General features: G+C 47.6%; 1 protein-coding gene across 3 annotated transcripts in view; it reads right to left on the bottom strand.

The window, feature by feature from the left end:
* Positions 1-233: 233 nt before the first annotated feature.
* The window catches only part of ZBTB11 (zinc finger and BTB domain containing 11), a 29,846-nt gene continuing 8,361 nt past the window's right edge, over positions 234-21,718 (bottom strand). For all 3 annotated transcript variants that reach the window (XM_038766227.1, XM_038766228.1, XM_038766229.1), the window contains 8 exons: positions 20,022-20,872; positions 19,519-19,698; positions 18,805-19,041; positions 16,925-17,069; positions 15,554-15,671; positions 14,714-14,872; positions 10,889-11,064; positions 234-2,704 (listed from right to left, as the gene is read on the bottom strand). In XM_038766227.1, coding sequence (XP_038622155.1) covers positions 2,205-2,704; positions 10,889-11,064; positions 14,714-14,872; positions 15,554-15,671; positions 16,925-17,069; positions 18,805-19,041; positions 19,519-19,698; positions 20,022-20,872 — 2,366 coding nt within the window. In that variant the 3' untranslated portion in view covers positions 234-2,204. The remainder of the gene's footprint in view (positions 2,705-10,888; positions 11,065-14,713; positions 14,873-15,553; positions 15,672-16,924; positions 17,070-18,804; positions 19,042-19,518; positions 19,699-20,021; positions 20,873-21,718) is intronic.

Genomic DNA, 21,718 nt, shown 5'->3' with positions numbered 1-21,718 from the left:
AAATACAAGTTGGCAACATAGAGAGCCGGTCCCTACCCAACAACGGGCTCACAGCCTAGAAGACCGTCCAGAAGGCCCAATCAATCAATTAATCGTATTTATTGAGCGCTTACTGTGTGCAGAGCACTGTACTAAGCGCTTGGCAAGTTGGCAACACCCCGCTACTTGGCTATCCTAGAATCCCCCCCCAACCCCTCAATCTCAAGGGAAATGATTTTTTAGGAGGGAAAAACTCGGGATAAAGTTGTTTATTAACGGTACTTTATACAATTACCGACAATTGCAAAATATACACATTTACTGGAATACAGCATGGGCATTGTACTTCCCCGCAGAGGGAGTTTTCGGTTTTGTTTTTTTGGGGGAAGAGAAGCCCCGCAGGGTGTCCAGAGTTTAACTCTGCCAACACCGTAAATTCTGAGCCAGGTTTCATCTGGACGGCTCCGACATCGATCCCTTTGAGGCTGGATTTAGTTCCCACCCGACTAGAAAGGCACGCGACTCTAAATTTTACCTCCCGGCTCCGTCTTCGCCCGGGAGCACGGCAACGTCTCCGGTTCGAACGGAGCGAGACCCGAAGTGCGGGCACGGTTTCGGCTTTGCCGGAAAAAAGGAAAAAAAAAAAGGACAATCAACCGTACCAGAAATTGGGTCCTTCCTCTTACAAGAGTCTACTGCATTTTCACTCTTTCTTGAGCCCGTAATCGTGGGTTTCGTTTCCCTTTCTCCAAGCCACAAAGTCTAGTCACGAAGTAGCTTCCGAACGTTGTCAAATGCGGCTTTAATGAAGCTCTCAAAGCCGCTTGGTCCTTCACTGGGTACCAAAGGGATTAATCTAAAAGTCCTCTTTAAAAAAAAAAAAAAATTTGAGAAACAACGATAAAGACGTTTTTTAAAAAAAGGAAAAATGGCTCTCGGAAAAAAGCGTGGGTTTTTTTTTTCCAAGCTCACAGCATTTGTTTTTAAACCAGGTTGAGTCGCAACTACTTGGACGTCAGACTTGACGCTCCGCACGACGGATCAAACTGGGCCGCAGTTCCGATACTTCCAGGGAATTTTAAATTGTGCCCAACTCGGGGGCATCCTTAGCCCGGCTATTACATTTCACACGGGGGTTTAAGGGGAAAGTCGGACGCGGCGCGCGGGGCCGATTCCTACTTTCTCTTGGAGTTAAAGACGGAGAGTCCGGTGGCGAGCCGGCACGCCAAGGCGCCCCTTCTTTGTGCTCGCGACCGGCCGTAATTTACGCTTCGCGGGCGGACGCCCTAAAACCGGACGCTTAACGGGTACCGTTTTGGGTTATTTAAAGGAGACACCAGCTCACGTGGCTTCCCCACAGCGGGAAGGAGGGATTTTTTCAGCGTCACGCACGTCTGTCGGCTTCATTAAAGCAAAGACTTTTCCTTCTGACCCCGCGGGGCCAGAATTCCCCAACGGGATTTCCGGCGAGGGCCCCCGGGCCGAACAGACGAGACCCCCCCGTCGGCGTTCAGAAAACGTAGTGCCGACGACGGCGGCGGCTCCCGCCCCACGCACTCTCCCGGTTTCATCCCGCGCCCTCCTTCCGACCGGGGCTCTGGCAGCGTCGCGGCGCTCCGGGGTGGAAAGCGGGCCGGTCGATCTCCCATCGAGCCCTTCCGAACCCAGGGCGACGTTGGGCATATTCCACTATCCACTAGGTTACGACCGCGACGCTCAAAACGTCTTTCAAAAGCGGGGCCGGGGGGGAGAAGACGTCCACAGCCCAGAAGGGGTAACAGGTAACAACCCACCCCCGGGCACCCAAGACGGCCTCGAATCTACGGCCTCGACTCCCCCCGCTCCCTTGAACCCCCAGGGCCAAAAATACCATCCCAAACCCCGGCCTTTTTCCTTCCTTTCTTGCAACTGGGGCAAACGGAGGGTGTCTAACCTCCCTTTTTTTTTTTTCCTCTCTCACGAGACGGTCTCACCTCCGGCTTCTGAGAACAGAAGAGATCCGGGTAAAGCGTTGAGCCCGCTGTGGAGCCTCACTTGAACCCCGACGCCGGTCGGACCGGAAGCCACGCGCTGCCGAGTTCCTCGTTCGATCCCCTTTTTAAAAAAAGTCATTCCTTGAAAAAGAAAAAAGACGACGCCGTGATAGCGCCGTCCCGTAGTCGGTTTTCCCAGGCCGGGGTGGACCCGACCGGCGGGAAGGGGGTCCGGGGGCCGCCTGGCCGCCTTCACTCCGGGTCGGAGACGTGCGCCACCTCCACCTCCACCGTCCCGATGGCCTCGGCGACCTCGGCCACCTTCTGCTGGGCCAGGACGTAGTTGACCACCTGCATGATGCTCCGGTCGGAGAGCGTGGCCACCGAGGCGCCCTCCTCGGCGGCGGCGATGGCCTCCAGCCCGTCCCCCGTCACCACCACGGCCTCCACCTGGTGCGGCCCGCAGCCCTCGGGGGCCTGGACGTCGGCCGTCAGGATGCTGACGGCGTGCTCCACCTGGGTGCCCTGGTTGTGGAACTGGAGGGTGTCCTTCTCCAGCATGATCTTGCAGGGCACGTAGTCCCGGTGGCACCTGGTCATGTGCTTGCGCAGGGTCCGGGCGTCGATGTAGGCCTCGTTGCAGACGGGGCAGACGTAGGGCCTCTCGCCGGTGTGAGTCCTCACGTGGCGCTTCAGGGAGCGGGCGTCCGCCCAGGCCACGCCGCACGTCAGGCACTCGAAGGGCTTGACCCCTGCGGGCGGACACCAGCGGCCCGGGATCAGCCTCCCCAACCGCCCCGGGCGGCCCCCCGTACGACCGCAAAAGTCGCCTGCCAAAAAACGGGGAGGCGGCGGGGGTCCGAACCGTCAGGAGAAGTAGAATCGGAGCTGTACGCGCGTCATTAATAAAATAAATAGAGCAGAAACACGGACAAGCCCGCTATATGTTGCCAATTTGTACTTCCCAAGCGCCTAGTACAGTGCTCTGCACCCAGTGAGCGCTCAATAAATACGATCGATGATGATAGGGTATTAAATCTGTACAGATATCTACAAGTGCCGTGGGGAGGGAACATGGAATGATAATAATGACGGCGCCTGTTACGCGCCTCGGTAATAAAATAGAGTAGAAATACGGACAAGCCCGCTGTTGGGCAGGGACCGTCTCTATATGTTGCCACTTTGTACTTCCCAAGCGCCTAGTACAGTGCTCTGCACCCGGGAAGCGCTCAATAAATACGATCGATGATGATAGGGTATTAAATCTGTACGGATATCTACAAGTGCCGTGGGGAGGGAACATGGAATGATAAAAATGACGGCGCCTGTTACGCGCCTCGGTAATAAAATAGAGTAGAAATACGGACAAGCCCGCTGTTGGGCAGGGACCGTCTCTATATGTTGCCACTTTGTACTTCCCAAGCGCCTAGTACAGTGCTCTGCACCCGGGAAGCGCTCAATAAATACGATCGATGATGATAGGGTATTAAATCTGTACAGATATCTACAAGTGCTGTGGGGAGGGAATATGGAATGATAATAATGACGGCGTCTGTTAAGCGCATCAGTAATAAAATAGAGTAGTAAACACGGATAAGCCCGCTGTTGGGTAGGGACCGTCTCTATATGTTGCCACTTTGTACTTCCCAAGCGCTCAATAAATACGATCGATGATGATAGGGTATTAAATCTGTACAGATATCTACAAGTGCTGTGGGGAGGGAATATGGAATGATAATAATGACGGCGTCTGTTACGCGCATCAGTAGTAAAATAAATAGAGTAGTAAATACGGACAAGCCCGCTGTTGGGCAGGGACTGTCTCTATATGTTGCCACTTTGTACTTCCCAAGCGCCTAGTACAGTGCTCTGCACCCGGGAAGCGCTCAATAAATACAATTGATGATGATAGGGTATTAAATCTGTACAGATATCTACAAGTGCTGTGGGGAGGGAATATGGAATGATAATAATGACGGCGCCTGTTACGCGCCTCGGTAATAAAATAGAGTAGAAATACGGACAAGCCCGCTGTTGGGCAGGGACCGTCTCTATATGTTGCCACTTTGTACTTCCCAAGCGCCTAGTACAGTGCTCTGCACCCGGGAAGCGCTCAATAAATACGATCGATGATGATAGGGTATTAAATCTGTACAGATATCTACAAGTGCTGTGGGGAGGGAATATGGAATGGTAATAATGACGGCGCCTGTTACGCGCATCAGTAATAAAATAAATAGAGTAGTAAATACGGACAAGCCCGCTGATGGGTAGGGACCGTCTCCATATGTTGCCACTTTGTACTTCCCAAGCGCTCAATAAATACGATTGATGATGATAGGGTATTAAATCTGTACAGATATCTACAAGTGCTGTGGGGAGGGAATATGGAATGATAATAATGACGGCGTCTGTTACGTGCATCGGTAATAAAATAGAGTAGAAATACGGACAAGCCCGCTGTTGGGTAGGGACCGTCTCTATATGTTGCCACTTTGTACTTCCCAAGCGCTCAATAAATACGATCGATGATGATAGGGTATTAAATCTGTACAGATGATATCTACAAGTGCTGTGGGGAGGGAATATGGAACGATAATAATGACGGCGTCTGTTACGTGCATCAGTAATAAAATAGAGTAGAAAATATGGACAAGCCCGCTGTTGGGTAGGGACCATCTCTATAAGTTGCCAATTTGTACTTCCCAAGCGCTCAGTACAGTGCTCTGCACCCGGGAAGCGCTCAATAAATACAATTGATGATGATAGGGTATTAAATCTGTACAGATATCTACAAGTGCTGTGGGGAGGGAATATGGAATGATAATAATGACGGCGCCTGTTACGTGCCTCGGTAATAAAATAGAGTAGAAATACGGACAAGCCCGCTGTTGGGTAGGGACTGTCTCTATATGTTGCCACTTTGTACTTCCCAAGCGCCTAGTACAGTGCTCTGCACCCGGGAAGCGCTCAATAAATACAATTGATGATGATAGGGTATTAAATCTGTACAGATATCTACAAGTGCTGTGGGGAGGGAATATGGAATGATAATAATGACGGCGCCTGTTACACGCATCAGTAATAAAATAGAGTAGAAATACGGACAAGCCCGCTGTTGGGCAGGGACTGTCTCTATATGTTGCCACTTTGTACTTCCCAAGCGCCTAGTACAGTGCTCTGCACCCGGGAAGCGCTCAATAAATACGATTGATGATGATAGGGTATTAAATCTGTACAGATATCTACAAGTGCTGTGGGGAGGGAATATGGAATGATAATAATGACGGCGTCTGTTACGCGCATCAGTAATAAAATAAATAGAGTAGTAAATACGGACAAGCCCGCTGATGGGTAGGGACCGTCTCCATATGTTGCCACTTTGTACTTCCCAAGCGCTCAATAAATACGATTGATGGTGATAGGGTATTAAATCTGTACAGATATCTACAAAGTGCTATGGGGAGGGAATATGGAATGATAATAATGACGGCGTCTGTTACGCGCATCAGTAGTAAAATAAATAGAGTAGTAAATACGGACAAGCCCGCTGTTGGGCAGGGACTGTCTCTATATGTTGCCACTTTGTACTTCCCAAGCGCCTAGTACGGTGCTCTGCACCCGGGAAGCGCTCAATAAATACGATCGATGATGATAGGGTATTAAATCTGTACAGATATCTACAAGTGCTGTGGGGAGGGAATATGGAACGATAATAATGACGGCGTCTGTTACGTGCATCAGTAATAAAATAGAGTAGAAAATATGGACAAGCCCGCTGTTGGGTAGGGACCATCTCTATAAGTTGCCAATTTGTACTTCCCAAGCGCTTAGTACAGTGCTCTGCACCCAGGAAGCGCTCAATAAATACGATCGATGATGATGGGGTATTAAATCTGTACAGTTATCTACAAGTGCAATGGGGAGGGAATATGGAATGATAATAATGACGGCGTCTGTTACGTGCATCGGTAATAAAATAGAGTAGAAATACGGACAAGCCCGCTGTTGGGTAGGGACCGTCTCTATATGTTGCCACTTTGTACTTCCCAAGCGCTTAGTACAGTGCTCTGCACCCGGTGAGTGCTCAATAAATACGATTGATGATGATAGGGTATTAAATCTGTACGGATATCTACACATGCTGTGGGGAGGGAATATGGAATGATAATAATGACGGCGCCTGTTACGCGCCTCGGTAATAAAATAGAGTAGAAATACGGACAAGCCCGCTGTTGGGCAGGGACCGTCTCTATATGTTGCCACTTTGTACTTCCCAAGCGCCTAGTACAGTGCTCTGCACCCGGGAAGCGCTCAATAAATACGATCGATGATGATAGGGTATTAAATCTGTACAGATATCTACAAGTGCTGTGGGGAGGGAATATGGAATGATAATAATGACGGTGTCTGTTAAGCGCATCAGTAATAAAATAGAGTAGAAATACGGACAAGCCCGCTGTTGGGTAGGGACCATCTCTATAAGTTGCCAATTTGTACTTCCCAAGCGCTCAGTACAGTGCTCTGCACCCAGGAAGCGCTCAATAAATACGATCGATGATGATAGGGTATTAAATCTGTACAGATATCTACAAGTGCTATGGGGATGGGGAGGGGAGGGAATATGGAATGATAATAATGATGGCATCTGTTACGCGCTTCTAAGTGCTTAAGAGGAAAACCCGTAAGATGGGGATCACGACCGTGAGCCCCACGTGGGACAACCTGATAATCATAATAATAATAACGACCGCATTTATTAAGCGCTTACTACATGCCAAGCACTGTTTTAAGCGCCAGAGAGGTGTCCCACGAGGGGCTCACAGTCTCAATCCCCATTTTACAGATGAGGGAAATGAGGCCCAGAGAATAATAATAATAATAATGATGATGGCATTTATTAAGCGCTTACTATGTGCCAAGCACTGTTCTAAGCGCCGGGGAGGTGTTACAAGGTGATCAGGTTGTCCCATGGGGGGCTCGCAGTCTCAATCCCCATTTTACAGATGAGGGAACTGAGGCCCAGAGAATAATAATAATAATAATAATGACGGTGGCATTTATTAAGCGCTTACTACGTGCCAAGCGCTGTTCTAAGCGCTGGGGAGGTGTTACAAGGTGATCAGTTGTCCCACAGGGGGCTCGCAGTCTCCATCCCCATTTTCCGGATGAGGGAACTGAGGCCCAGAGAAGAAGTGAAGTGACTGGCCCAAAGTCACACAGCTGACAACTGGCGGAGCCGGGATTTGAACCCCTGGCCTCTGACTCCAAAGCCCACGCCCTTCACCTCGTATCTACCCTGGCGCTTAGAACAGTGCTCGGCACATAGTAAGCGCTTAATAAATGCCGTCATTATCATTATTATGATTATCGGGTTGTCCCACGTGGGGCTCACGGTCGAGATCCCCATCTTACGGGTTTTCCTCTTAAGCGCTTACAAGCGCGTAACAGATGCCATCATTATTATCATTACATATTCCGGGACTGAGCCCCCTTTTCCCTCCCCTCCCCTCCCCATCCCCACAGCACTTGTAAATATTTGTACAGATTTAATACTCTATTCTACTTGTACATATTTCCTACTCTATTTTATTGATGTGCACATAGCTCTAATTCTACTTATTCTGTATATACCTGTATAGATTTAATACTCTATTCTACTTGTACATATTTCCTACTCTATTTTATTCATGATGTGCATATAGCTCTAATCTACTTATTCTGTATATATCTGTATAGATTTAATACTCTATTCTACTTGCACATACTTCCTACTCTATTTTATTAATGATGTGCATATAGCTCTAATTCTACTTATTCTATATACATTTGTATAGATTTAATACTCTATTCTACTTGTACATATTTCCTACTCTATTTTATTAATAATGCGCATATAGCTCTAATTCTACTTATTCTGTATATATCTGTATAGATTTAATACTCTACTCTATTTGTACATATTTCCTACTCTATTTTATTAATGATGTGCATATAGCTCTAATTCTACTTATTCTGTATATATTTGTATAGATTTAATACTCTATTCTACTTGTACATATTTCCTACTCTATTTTATTCATGATGTGCATATAGCTCTAATTCTACTTATTCTGTATAGATCTGTATAGATTTAATACTCTATTCTACTTGTACATATTTACTACTCTATTTTATTAATGATGCGCATATAGCTCTCATTCTACTTATTCTGTCTATATTTGTATAGATTTAATGCTCTATTCTACTTGTACATATTCACTACTCTATTTTATTAATGATGCGCATATAGCTCTCATTCTACTTATTCTGTCTATATTTGTATAGATTTAATACTCTATTCTACTTGTACGTATTTCCAACTCTATTTTATTAATGATGCGCATATAGCTCTAATTCTACTTATTCTGTATATATCTGTATAGATTTAATACTCTATTCTACTTGTACGTATTTCCTACTCTATTTTATTAATGATTTGCACATAGCTCTAATTCTACTTATTCTGTATATACCTGTATAGATTTAATATTCTATTCTACTTGTACGTATTTCCTACTCTATTTTATTCATGATGTGCATATAGCTCTAATTCTACTTATTCTGTATATATCTGTACAGATTTAATACTCTATTCTACTTGTACATATTTCCTACTCTATTTTATTCATGATGTGCATACAGCTCTAATTCTACTTATTCTGTATATATTTGTACAGATTTAATACTCTATTCTACTTGTACATATTTCCTACTCTATTTTATTCATGATGTGCATATAGCTCTAATTCTACTTATTCTGTATATATTTGTATAGACTTAACACTCTATTCTACTTGTCCATATTTACTACTCTATTTTATTAATGATGTGCATATAGCTCTAATTCTACTTATTCTGTATAGATCTGTATAGATTTAATACTCTATTCTACTTGCACATACTTCCTACTCTATTTTATTAATGATGTGCATATAGCTCTAATTCTACTTATTCTATATACATTTGTATAGATTTAATACTCTATTCTACTTGTACATATTTCCTACTCTATTTTATTAATGATGCGCATATAGCTCTAATTCTACTTATTCTGTATATATCTGTACAGATTTAATACTCTATTCTACTTGTACATATTTCCTACTCTATTTTATTCATGATGTGCACACAGCTCTAATTCTACTTATTCTGTATATATTTGTACAGATTTAATACTCTATTCTACTTGTACATATTTCCTACTCTATTTTATTCATGATGTGCATATAGCTCTAATTCTACTTATTCTGTATATATTTGTATAGACTTAATACTCTATTCTACTTGTCCATATTTACTACTCTATTTTATTAATGATGTGCATATAGCTCTAATTCTACTTATTCTGTATATATCTGTATAGATTTAATACTCTATTCTACTTGTACATATTTACTACTCTATTTTATTAATGATGTGCATATAGCTCTAATTCTACTTATTCTGTATATATCTGTACAGATTTAATACTCTATTCTACTTGTACATATTTCCTACTCTATTTTATTCATGATGTGCATACAGCTCTAATTCTACTTATTCTGTATATATTTGTACAGATTTAATACTCTATTCTACTTGTACATATTTCCTACTCTATTTTATTCATGATGTGCATATAGCTCTAATTCTACTTATTCTGTATATATTTGTATAGACTTAACACTCTATTCTACTTGTCCATATTTACTACTCTATTTTATTAATGATGTGCATATAGCTCTAATTCTACTTATTCTGTATATATCTGTATAGATTTAATACTCTATTCTACTTGTACATATTTCCTACTCTATTTTATTCATGATGTGCATACAGCTCTAATTCTACTTATTCTGTATATATCTGTACAGATTTAATACTCTATTCTACTTGTACATATTTCCTACTGTATTTTATTAATGATGTGCATATAGCTCTAATTCTACTTATTCTGTATATATTTGTATAGATTTAATACTCTATTCTACTTGTACATATTTCCTACTCTATTTTATTAATGATGTGCATATAGCTCTAATTCTACTTATTCTGTATATATCTGTATAGATTTAATACTCTATTCTACTTGTACGTATTTCCTACTCTATTTTATTAATGATTTGCACATAGCTCTAATTCTACTTATTCTGTATATACCTGTATAGATTTAATACTCTATTCTACTTGTACCTATTTCCTACTCTATTTTATTCATGATGTGCATATAGCTCTAAGTCTACTTATTCTGTATATATTTGTATAGATTTAATACTCTATTCTACTTGTACATATTCACTACTCTATTTTATTAATGATGTGCATATAGCTCTAATTCTACTTATTCTGTATATATCTGTACAGATTTAATACTCTATTCTACTTGTACATATTTCCTACTCTATTTTATTCATGATGTGCACATAGCTCTAATTCTACTTATTCTGTCTATATCTGTACAGATTTAATACTCTATTTTACTTGTCCATATTTACTACTCTATTTATTTTATTAATGATGCGCATACAGCTCTGATTCCACTTCTTCTGACGGTTCCGGACCCCGTCTCCGTGTTTGGTTTTGTCGTCCGCCTCCCCATTCCAGACCGTGAGCCCGCTGGTGGGTCGGGACCGTCTCTAGATGTTGCCGACTACTTCCCAAGCGCTTAGCGCAGTGCTCTGCACACAGCAGGCGCTCGATAAATACGGCTGAATGAATGAATGAATGAACTAGATGCCCAAGCGCTTGGTGCGGTGCTCTGCACACAGCAAGCGCTCGATAAATACGACTGAATGAATGAGCGGACTAGATGTTGCCGACTACTTCCCAAGCGCTTGGCGCGGTGCTCTGCCCACAGTAAGCGCTCGATAAATACGATTGATTGATTGATTGACTGATTGATTGATTATAGTTACCCTCGTGGTTGTTCATGTGCCTTCTGTATTCCCGCAGTTGGGTGAACCTTCTTCCGCACTGGTCGCAAACCCGTTCTAGGTTCTGCTTTGCTCTCCCTTTCTTCCCGTGCGTGGCCTTTTTCACGTGCCGGCGATACAAGGCCTTCTCGTAGAACTCCTTGCCGCACACGTTACATCTGAAAGGCATTTGTTGAAAACAAAAAATGACAGCAACCGAAACACGTCCCTTCGGTTCTCGCGCCTCCCTCGAGTCGGCGTCTTAGCAACGGAACGGCTTCTGGGGCGTTTGGGATGCAAGTATTAAGACTAAAGACGGATCCCACCGGGGAGCAAGAGCGAAGAAGGCACCTCTGAGTCCGTCCATTCATTCATTCATTCATTCGATCGTATTTATTGAGTGCTTACTGGGTGCAGAGCATCATCATCATCATCAATCGTATTTATTGAGCGCTTACTATGTGCAGAGCACCGTACCAAGCGCTTGGGAAGGACAAGAATAGAGACAGTCCCTACCCAACAGTGGGCTCACTGCATTGTGAGCCCACTGTTGGGTAGGGACTGTCTCTATATCATCATCAATCGTAGTTATTGAGCACTTACTATGGGCAGAGCACTGTGCTAAGCGCTTGGGAAGGACAAATTGGCAACATATAGAGACAGTCCCTACCCAACAGTGGGCTCACGGTCTAAAAGAAAAATGGATCGAGCTCTGACTCTGCACATAGTAAGCGCTCAATAAATACGACTGATGATGGTTAAGCGCTTGGGAAGTACAAACTGGCAACATATAGAGACAGTCCCTACCCAACAGTGGGCTCACGGTCTAAAAGAAAAATGGATCGAGCTCTGACTCTGCACATAGTAAGCGCTCAATAAATACGACTGACGATGGTTAAGCGCTTGGGAAGTACAGGTTGGCAACATATAGAGACAGTCCCTACCCAACAGTGGGCTCACGGTCTAAAAGAAAAATGGATCGAGCTCTGACTCTGCACATAGTAAGCGCTCAATAAATACGATTGATGACGGTTAAGCGCTTGGGAAGTACAAATTGGCAACGTAATCCATAATCCGCCTCTGTACCTGAGGCGCAGAGAAGCTAAGCGGCTCGTCCGAGGTCACCCAGCAGATTAGAACCCCCGTCCTCCGACTCCCCGAGTCCGTGCTCTTTCCACTGGTTCAACGACTGACCGCCCACAACGGGCTTATAGTCTAGAGGGATGTGGGGTGCGCTCGGAGGGACACTCTAATATTTTATTAGTAATTAAATCATTTCTAAAGGAGACCAAATGACAGGGATCTCTGCTCTTGGCCGGGGATGGCGGGGCTGGAGGAGTCCCCGGGGGCTGGGGGAAGCTCTGATGGGGCCAAGTGGGGTCTTTTCGGAGGACGCAGCCACCCCGGGGCCCGGGCACAGAGTCAGAGGGTCCGGTCCTGGCCCGGCTCCCAGCGATCCCGTCTTTCCAGCCCCGCCGGTCCCCGAGGACCGTACGAAGGGCGGTGACCCGCCGGCCGGCCGGCCGGAGGGCGGGAAAACCGCCAAACGATTGAATGAATAAATGAATGAACTAGATGTTGCCGACTACTTCCCAAGCGCTTAGCGCAGTGCTCTGCACACAGCAACTGCTCGATAAATACGACCGAATGAGGCAGAAACTCCTCACCCTGGGCTTCAAGGCTGTCCATCCCCTCGCCCCTTCCTACCTCACCTCCCTTCTCTCCTTCTACTGCCCAGCCCGCACCCTCCGCTCCTCCACCACTAATCTCCTCACCGTACCTCGCTCTCACCCGTCCCGCCATCGACCCCCAGCCCACGTCATCCCCCGGGCCTGGAATGCCCTCCCTCTGCCCCTCCGCCAAGCTCGCTCTCTTCCTCCCTTCAAGGCCCTGCTGAGAGCTCACCTCCTCCAGGAGGCCTTCCCAGACTGAGCCCCTTCCTTCCTCTCCCCCTCGTCCCCCTCTCCATCCCCCCCATCTTACCTCCTTCCCTTCCCCACAGCACCTGTATATATGTATATATGTTTGTACACATTTACTACTCCATTCATTTTACTTGTACATATCTATTCTATCTATTTTATTTTGTTAGTATGTTTGGTTTTGTTCTCTGTCTCCCCCCTTTTAGACTGTGAGCCCACTGTTGGGTAGGGACTGTCTCTATATGTTGCCAACTTGTACTTCCCAAGCGCTTAGTACAGTGCTCTGCACATAGTAAGCGCTCAATAAATACGATTGATGATGAAACAAAGGAGGAACGTGGGGAGGGACCGAAAACATCCCTTTTACCGGGTTGGTTCTGGACTGTAACCTGATGCGGTGCCTTTCAGCCTACTGGAAAATGTAGCCCGAGTGGTGGGACACAGAGGAGGTCACCGAGGCCCGGAGAAGTGAAGCCACTTGCCCGGGCTCATCCGGCAGATGAGGTAACCGAGGCCCAGAGAAGTCAAGTGACTTGTCCAAAGTCACCCAGCTGACAATTGGCGGAGCCGGGATTTGAACCCACGACCTCGGACTCCAAAGCCCGGGCTCTTTCCACTGACTGTTGGGTAGGGACTGTCTCTATATGTTGCCAACTTGTACTTCCCAAGCTCTTAGTACAGTGCTCTGCACATAGTAAGCGCTCAGTACGATTGATTGATGTGGAAAGATTAATTATTAATGATGTGTATAGATCTATACTTCTATTTTTTTTTATAATGATGCCTGTTTATTTGTTTTGATGTCTGTCGCCTCCTTCTAGACTGTGAGCCCGTTGTTGGGTAGGGACCGTCTCAATATATGTTGCCGACTTGGACTTCCCAAGCGCTTCGTACAGTGCTCTGCACACAGTAAGTGCTCAATAAACACCACTGAATGAATGAATGAATGAATGTAGCCACATTTTCAAGGCGCATTCAATCGGATTGAGTGCTCACTATGTGCAAAGCGCTCGGGAGAGCACAATATAATAACAGACGGACACGTTTCCTACCCACAGCAAGATCACACGGCTACGTCGTGGGGTGCTCTGGAGCGAGTCCACGGAGCCAAGTGCTCTACTCCAACAGCGTGGCTCGGTGGAAAGAGCCCGGGCTTGGCAGCCAGAGGTCATGGGTTCAAATCCCGCCTCCGCCACTTGTCAGCTGGGTGACTCTGGGCAAGTCACTTCACTTCTCTGGGCCTCCGTTCCCTCCTCTGTAAAATGGGGATGAAGACTGGGAGCCCCACGTGGGACAACCTCATGACCTTGTATCCCCCCCAGCGCTTAGAACAGTGCTTTGCACATAGTAAGCGCTTAATAAGTGCCATTATAAAAGCCCGGCTCTGCCGCCTGTCAGCTGGGTGACTTCGGGCAAGTCACTTGACTTCTCTGGGCCTCAGTTCCCTCGTCTGTAAAACGGGGATTAAGTCTGTGAGCCCCCCCGTGGGACAACCTGATCACCTTGTAACCTCCCCAGCGCTTAGAACAGTGCTCTAAAAATAGTAAGCGCTTAATAAATGCCATCATTATTATTTTTATTATTACTATCTGATAGCCGCTCTCCTGAACGGCGAACCGACCAGTCCAGAGAGTCTGTCCACGGACTGCGCCCAACCTGATTAGCTTGTATCCACCCCCGCGCTCAGTACAGTCCCTGACACCTAGCAGGTGCTTAATTACCATTAAAAACCAAGTCGGCTCTACCGTTCCTCATTCTCCTCCAGCTGACTGCTCCCCCCTGATTTTACCCGACCCCCTCTTAGACTTTCTGGTCGTTCTTGGCCCGCCCGACTCGGTAAGGGGACGCACGTTCGAAGAAGTCGCCTCTTCTCAATCAGGCGCGCGCGCGCGGGCGGGCTACCCACCGGTACGGATCGGTGACGGAATGAGACTTCACGTGGGAATACCAATCTTTCTTCCAGCTGTAGCACTTCTCGCAGAATTCGCACTGGAACGGCTTCACCCCCAGGTGTTTGTTCATGTGCTGCCGCAGATCCCGAGCTTCGAAGAAGCTTTTGTCGCACCTGCAACGGGAAAGTCTCCGGTCTTACCGGGAGGGCTCGCGGCGTCTCCAGGCCACGAGAACGGCTCTTTTTTGGTTTGCTTTTTACGATTTCTAAGACCCCAGACGTTACCACCTGTGAAAGACGCTCCGGATTATCAATAGCGATTCATCTGGAGCTTTAGGATGTTGAAATCGAAAACATCACCGACGGTATTTACTGAATGCCTGCTTTGTGCGGAGCACTGTACTAAGCACTCGGGAGAGTACAACAGAGTTGGCAGACACGGTCCCCGCACACAAGGGGTTCTTAAGTAAATTTTCTGCCCCATCGTAGGCGGATTATTTTAGAGTAACCGGGAGAGCTGGCCCGAAACGTCCTTTGGGATTCCGGGGTCCAACCCCGGCTTCGGAAAGTGCTAGCTTACAAACTACAAATCCCGGGAGCACCTGGAGCTGTAAATCCTCCTCCTCCTCCCCTCGCCGAACCCAGGGAGAGAAGGAGGTTTGGGATACCAACTCCAGGACCCACCCCTGGGTCTAAAACGGAACTTATATCATCACTCTAAGATTTTATTAGTAACTAAATCATTTCTAAAGAAGACCAAACGTCATCTAATTAAATGACACAGTAGTCGCGGCCAGAAAATGGTGTGCTCGCGTTCGTTTGTGTGTAAACACACCCAGAAACACACGGACTTACTGAGTGCACTGGTAACCACGAACCTCCGGCTTTGGCTGGTGCTTTTTGAGGTGCTTGCTGAGTCCTGAGGCTCTGTGAAAAGACTTGCCGCAGATTGAGCAGAGGTACTTGGACTCTCCTGTGAAAACAAAAGTCCGGGCCACAGAGCGAGCGTCAACCAGTCTGGCAACGGGATCCTTCGGATTGTACTTCGGGTGGCGTTAGACCAAAACTGACCCCCCCCAACAAAAAAAAACTCGCTGGAAAAATCGGCTCGAGAAAAATCCGTAGCCCAACGGGGGGGCTCTTGACGGAAACGGCGGCGGGGCGGGCATATAGAACAACGAGAGTGAAATCAAAATGAGGAAAGTGGTTCGGATTCACCCAGTCAGAGCCAGCGACCAGAGGAGATGGCGAGGGGCAAGCAGGCCCCTCAATCCCGGATGAGGAACCGCCACAACTGAAGTAAAACCCAATTCTGGGAAACTCAAAAGGCATCTCAGGAGGCCTTCCCAGCCTGAGCCCCTTCCTTCTTCTCCCCCTCACCATCCCCCCCATCTTACCTCCTTCCCTTCCCCACAGCATCTGTATATTTGTATCTATGTTTGTACATATTTATTACTCTATTTATTGATTTATTTTACCTGTACATATCTATTCTATTTATTTTATTTTGTTAGTATGTTTGGTTTTGTTCTCTGTCTCCCCCTTTTAGACTGTGAGCCCACTGTCGGGTAGGGACTGTCTCTATATGTTGCCAATCTGTACTTCCCAAGCGCTTAGTACAGTGCTCTGCACATAGTAAGCGCTCAATAAATACGATTGATGATGATGATGATGATGATCTCGGAGCCAAACAACAAGACGACCGAGTTTTTTCCACTCCTTTCTCTAAATGCAGCTTAACAGAGACGCTCTGCCTCGGCTATCCCACTCTAGAGTTTCTTCCTAACAGCTCTTCTTCCTTTAGAGGGAAAAGGGAAAGATCCTGGCTTTTCCCTGTTCCCTCCCTCCATTCCTGGCTTTCCCTTCTTCTTCCTTCCTCTGCCCTCTTATCGTCTCTTCCTCCAACCTCACCGCTATTTCCCGTCAAGGACTCGGGTACAACGTGCCGACTCTTCAGCCTTTTCATACAAGTACGACCCGTGACCCGTGAGATAAATGCCAGAAGAGGAGCCACGACGAGGACTTTAAAGGTTCTCTCCACCTTCCTATTTTTCATCTGAGCGGAGGAGATTTTAAAAACGGAGGCCAAATTTTCCTCCCCGATATATTCTGACCCCGTCCAGGGAACCCCGGTCGAGACCCCGCACGATTAACAAGCGCAGCAAGGGAATTTCGGAAAGTCTTCGAGATCCCGAGAGCCGAACGGGGCGATTCCTTTCTTAATACCTGTGTGAATGCTCATGTGTTCTTGAAGGCTCCGCTTTGTGACAAAGGACTTTTCGCACAGTTCACACTGGAACTGCTTCTGTGCTTCATGGAGAGCCAGGTGCAATTTTAGACCTTGCTTGTAGGTGAAAGACTTTCCACAGACCTAGGAGGAAAAAAAAAGGGAAGGTATTACGGGAGAAACGAAGACAGAGCAAACACTCCCTGGAATTTCTGAAAGGAATTCTTCGCCTCAAACTTGTTTCCTGCCAAAATGGCAATCTGGCCTCCTTTTGACCCTATCTGGTCAACTTCCCACTAGCCACGTTTTCCGACAGTCGGAGCAACGCTCCAGCTTCGATAGGGGCCAGGTGGCTTCCTCGGGGGGACAATCAATCAATCAATCAATCGTATTTATTGAGCGCTTACTGTGTGCAGAGCACTATACTAAGCGCTTGGGAAGTCCAAGTTGGCAACATATAGAGACGGTCCCTACCCAACAGTGGGCTCACAGTCTAGAAGGGGGAGACGGAGAACAAAACAAAACATATTAACAAAATAAAATAGACTAGATATGTACATCATCAATCGTATTTATTGAGCGCTTACTATGCGCAGAGCACTGTACTAAGCGCTTGATGGACAGCCTGGTGGCAGCCCAGAAACTATCGCTGTCTTCATGGAATCGGCCTCCGAGACTCAGTCCGTTCAAGGTCATTTTTGCCAAGGTGCCATGACTTCTATCGGGGTGACACGCCACTAGCTTTTTTAAAAAAATGGAGTATTTATGGGATGGCCGGCGACGTTCTAGCACGGATAGAAAACTGGGTTAGGAAAGGGTAGTTACACAAGGCCGTTTTGTGGACCGGAGAAGGATAAACAGTTTGTCTCCCAGGGATGAGCGATAGGACCGGTTTTGAAACGTCTGGAGGAGGAAACGCACACGGCGAGCCTCCAAATCCGCAGATGACTAAGGCGGATGACGAGTCGTAAAGTCCGACAGCTTTGTCCTTGTTTAAAACAAGGGCTTTCCTGTAGCTCTGGCTACTGCATTAGGACTGTCGTCGTAAAGTTGGAAAAGGGCAGTGACGATGACGACTAGAGGGGTTGGAGAAAGTAGGATGGGCTGAAAACATTGGGACTCTCCAGTCTAAAAAGATTTCAGAAGAGGGGAAGTGACTGACAAAAAAAAGAACGGCATCCCAAAACGGGGGGCACTCACGGAAGCTTGGAGGTGACGGGTTCAAAACTAACGAAAGGAAACGCTTCTTCACACGGCGGGTAACCGTAAGGGATGTGTTCCCACAGCAAGCTGTATCACTAAGAGACGGTAACGACAGGTTGACCAGAAAGGGCCCCGGATCGATTCGAGAGTTAGGGATTCGGGTTGTGAGATGGTTCATCCCTGACCTCGAGGCAGGGTGCTAAGGAGGCGGACAGAAATGAAGGCGAGATCCGGGAACGGCCCTGTTAATTCCGTTATAGTCCGTGCAAGCCGTTTAGAAAATCAGTGGGTCCCAACCACGGAAGTCTACCCGGTTACTGCTCTAATCCACTGCCACGTTAAAATGGTCGCGTTGATCCAAACATATACATCACCCTACTACTAATATTCGTTAGCCTTAAAGTAGGCAGAAATTCGTATTTTTCCATGGCATCTGTTCAGCGCTGACACGTCAGGCACTGTGCTAGGTGCTGGACTACCGAAACGTTTTAAAAATGGATTCTCTTCCGCCCCTACTGTATAAGACATACTGGGAAACGGGAAGTTTGATCGGGTGGGATGGACGGATCTCCAATTTTTCAGGCCCAGCGGAAGTGAATGATAAATGACTCCCCTCCACCTCCCGAAGGGCACCAGGTTTCGCGCAACGTCCCGACACCGACAGAGACTTCCTCACCTGGCACGCGTGGGGTTTGACTCCGGTGTGTTTCAGCATGTGTATCCTGAGAGAATAGAGCTTGGGCAACGATCGCCCGCAGATAGAACATATGAACTCCCGCTTGGTCCTGCCCTTCTCGGCCGACGTTCCCGACGAGTCTTCCGTGGCGGCGGACGCCGGCGCCTCGGTTTTTCGGGTATGGCGGATGAGGTGCGCCCGCAAAGAAGCGCTGTACTGGAACTCTTTTTTACACAACTAGGAAGCAAAGGCAGACGTGTAGTTATTTCCAAACATATCGGCGTACCAATTTCTCTAAGCCCACTCTCTCTGGAGAACCACACCGACTTTGACACGCCGGATATTCACCCCACCCTCAGCCCCACGGCACCTACGGGCATCTGTTCTTCCCGTATTTTAACGTCCGTCTCTCCCTCTAGCCTGAAAGCTCTTTGTGGGTAGGGAAAACCGTGTCTACCGACTGTGTTGGATTCTCCCGAGTGCTCCGCACACGGTGAGCCCTCAATAAATATCACGGATCAACTGGTCGGTCACCGCGTGCGTCTCGACGGGGCGGTGAAGTTAAATCTATAAATTAAGCCTCACCCTTACTACGTTTGGAAAACAATTTAGAGGGGAAAAAACCCACCGCCACCTCAACAAAAAAGAAACACTTTCAGATTCCACCGTGCGTAGATTTAGAGGGGGTTTTTCCCAGGGTAACATTTCACTTACTGGGCATTTGTAATCTTTAGTCCTCTCGTGCTTTAGGGTGTGCATTATAAGTGCGTAACGTCTCTGAAAAACCATCCCACACTCCCCGCATTTGTGCGAGCTTTCCTCGTCCGGATTCTCGGGAGCGTCTCTTTTGGGCTGCTTCATTTTCTTCCCCCTTTGAACTAGCTTCATGGCGACCTAAATGGAAAGACAAAAAGCCTATTCATACCCACACGCTTGTAATTTAAAAGTTGCCCTCCCGGGCTCGAAGGATTCCACTCGTTCAAAAAAAAAAACCTCGGTCAAGCCGATCTGTGGTCTCTAATTAGAGGCGCACGGTGATGCGACGTTTTCGGTGTTACTGTCGTCAGGAATCACGACACGATTCCCTGGAACGCCAACCGGTAGACGCGCTTAGAGAGGGGCAGGCCGTTTTACTCTTTCCCACCCGCCGGAAAAAGGCCAAGTGATGACTTTCAGCCTGAAACGCGGACTAGAATCGCGGGCGTCCCCCACCGTACCTGCTGTACCGCCGATTTAGGGTTGGCTTTCCTATTCTGATGCTTCTTCTCCAGGCCTCTGTGCAGTCGGATGTAGCCGCCTTCGTTGACGGAGCGCTGCCGGAGCCTGCTCCTGTACGTATCGTCCGGGCCGAGGGCTCCGTCGCCCTCGGGAGAGCCGTCGCCGGCTCCCGGCGGTTCCCCGTCCGGGCCCTCGGGTTCTCCCGCGTGGCCCTCAGGGGCGGCTTCTCCGTTTCCCTCCGGATCCGCGGCCCCGTTCCCGGAGGCGGCGGTTTCCATGGCCTCTTCTGCCGCAGGCTCGGGGCCCGGCTCCGGAAGCGAGTTCTCGTCCCTGCTTTCCGAGGTTTCTCGCTTCATCCCGCCGTCGGCCGTCCCCTCCTCGGGAGGGCCCGCTGCGGGCTCCGGCCGGTCGCTCCCGACGTCCACGGGCGCCGGAGAGATCTGAGACTCGGAAGGAAGCTGGGACTCGGAAGAAAGCCGAGGCTCGGCCTGCCGGGCGCTCTCGCCGCCCTGCCCGGTATCCGGCGACTGCCCGTTCGCCTCCAACCCCGCCGCGCCGTCCCCGGCAAAACCGATTAAGACCTCGGGCCTGTCGCCCCCGGACGGAACCGTGCCTCCGTTGTGTTCGGATAAACTCTGAGTGGATTCGACCGTGTGGACCTCTCCTTTCTTGTATATGGTGATCTGTTTCTCCTCCATTAGCTTGTGCACGTTTTCACAGATCTCCAAGACTTCCGACATGAAGAGGTGGCGGGCCAGCATAGCAACCTCTGCCATGTTGCTGAAGTCGAAACTTAGTACGGAAGTGTAAGAGAACTCCAACAGAGGGAGGAAGCTTGCCTTACAAAAACCTGCGTGGAACCCAAAAAACAACACAATGAGCCCCAAATCTCTAACGGCTCGGCGGCACAGAACGGACGATACACAGACTTGTGCGAATCCAATGAATCATTCATTCATTAATCGTATTTATTGAGCGCTTAAGCGCTTCGGAAGTACAAGTCGGCAACATCGACTCAATCGAGGGTACTTATTGGGTGCTTAATGTGTGCAGAGCACTGTACTAAGTGATCGAGTTGGTGAAGACGATCCCTGCCCACGAGGAACTCACAGTCCAAGTCCTTTAGAAACGCTGAACAGAAAGTCGACGGGCAACCGGCTGTAGATTCAACTCACCCGGCCTCTCCATTTCCAAGAGTCCGCGCTTCCTGACACCTAATTTTACTGTTTTCACAACACAGACGTCAGGTTGGCCAACCCTACTCGCTCAAATCATCCCAATTTTTATGACATAAAATGTACCGAGAGGATTCTGGTAAACGAGATCAAGGCGCAATCCCAATGACCTATTTTTTTTTTTGTTTTGACTTTCCTACGCCCAAAGTAGCGTTGAAAGCGCGATCTTTTTAATGCTACCCTTTACATTCTAAACTTTTAACAGGGAAAAGGAGTCACTTCACCTTCCATCAGATGAGTTTTACCCCCTCCCGCCCCCGAAAAACTACTGACCCCACCCCGTCTCTCGGCCCAGAGGCCGATAAAGATTCACCCCGAGTGCTACGTAAACTCGGTGACAGTTGTGTATTATACACAATATAACAGAAAAGCAGCGTGGCTCAGTGGAAAGAGCCCGGGCTTTGGAGTCAGAGGTCACGGGTTCTAATCCCGGCTCCGCCAACGGTCAGCCGGGTGACTTT

Source organism: Tachyglossus aculeatus, chromosome 24 (genome assembly GCF_015852505.1).
Source record: "Tachyglossus aculeatus isolate mTacAcu1 chromosome 24, mTacAcu1.pri, whole genome shotgun sequence".
Taxonomy (NCBI): Eukaryota; Metazoa; Chordata; class Mammalia; order Monotremata; family Tachyglossidae; genus Tachyglossus; species Tachyglossus aculeatus.
This window is presented reverse-complemented; position numbering and strand designations above follow the sequence as displayed.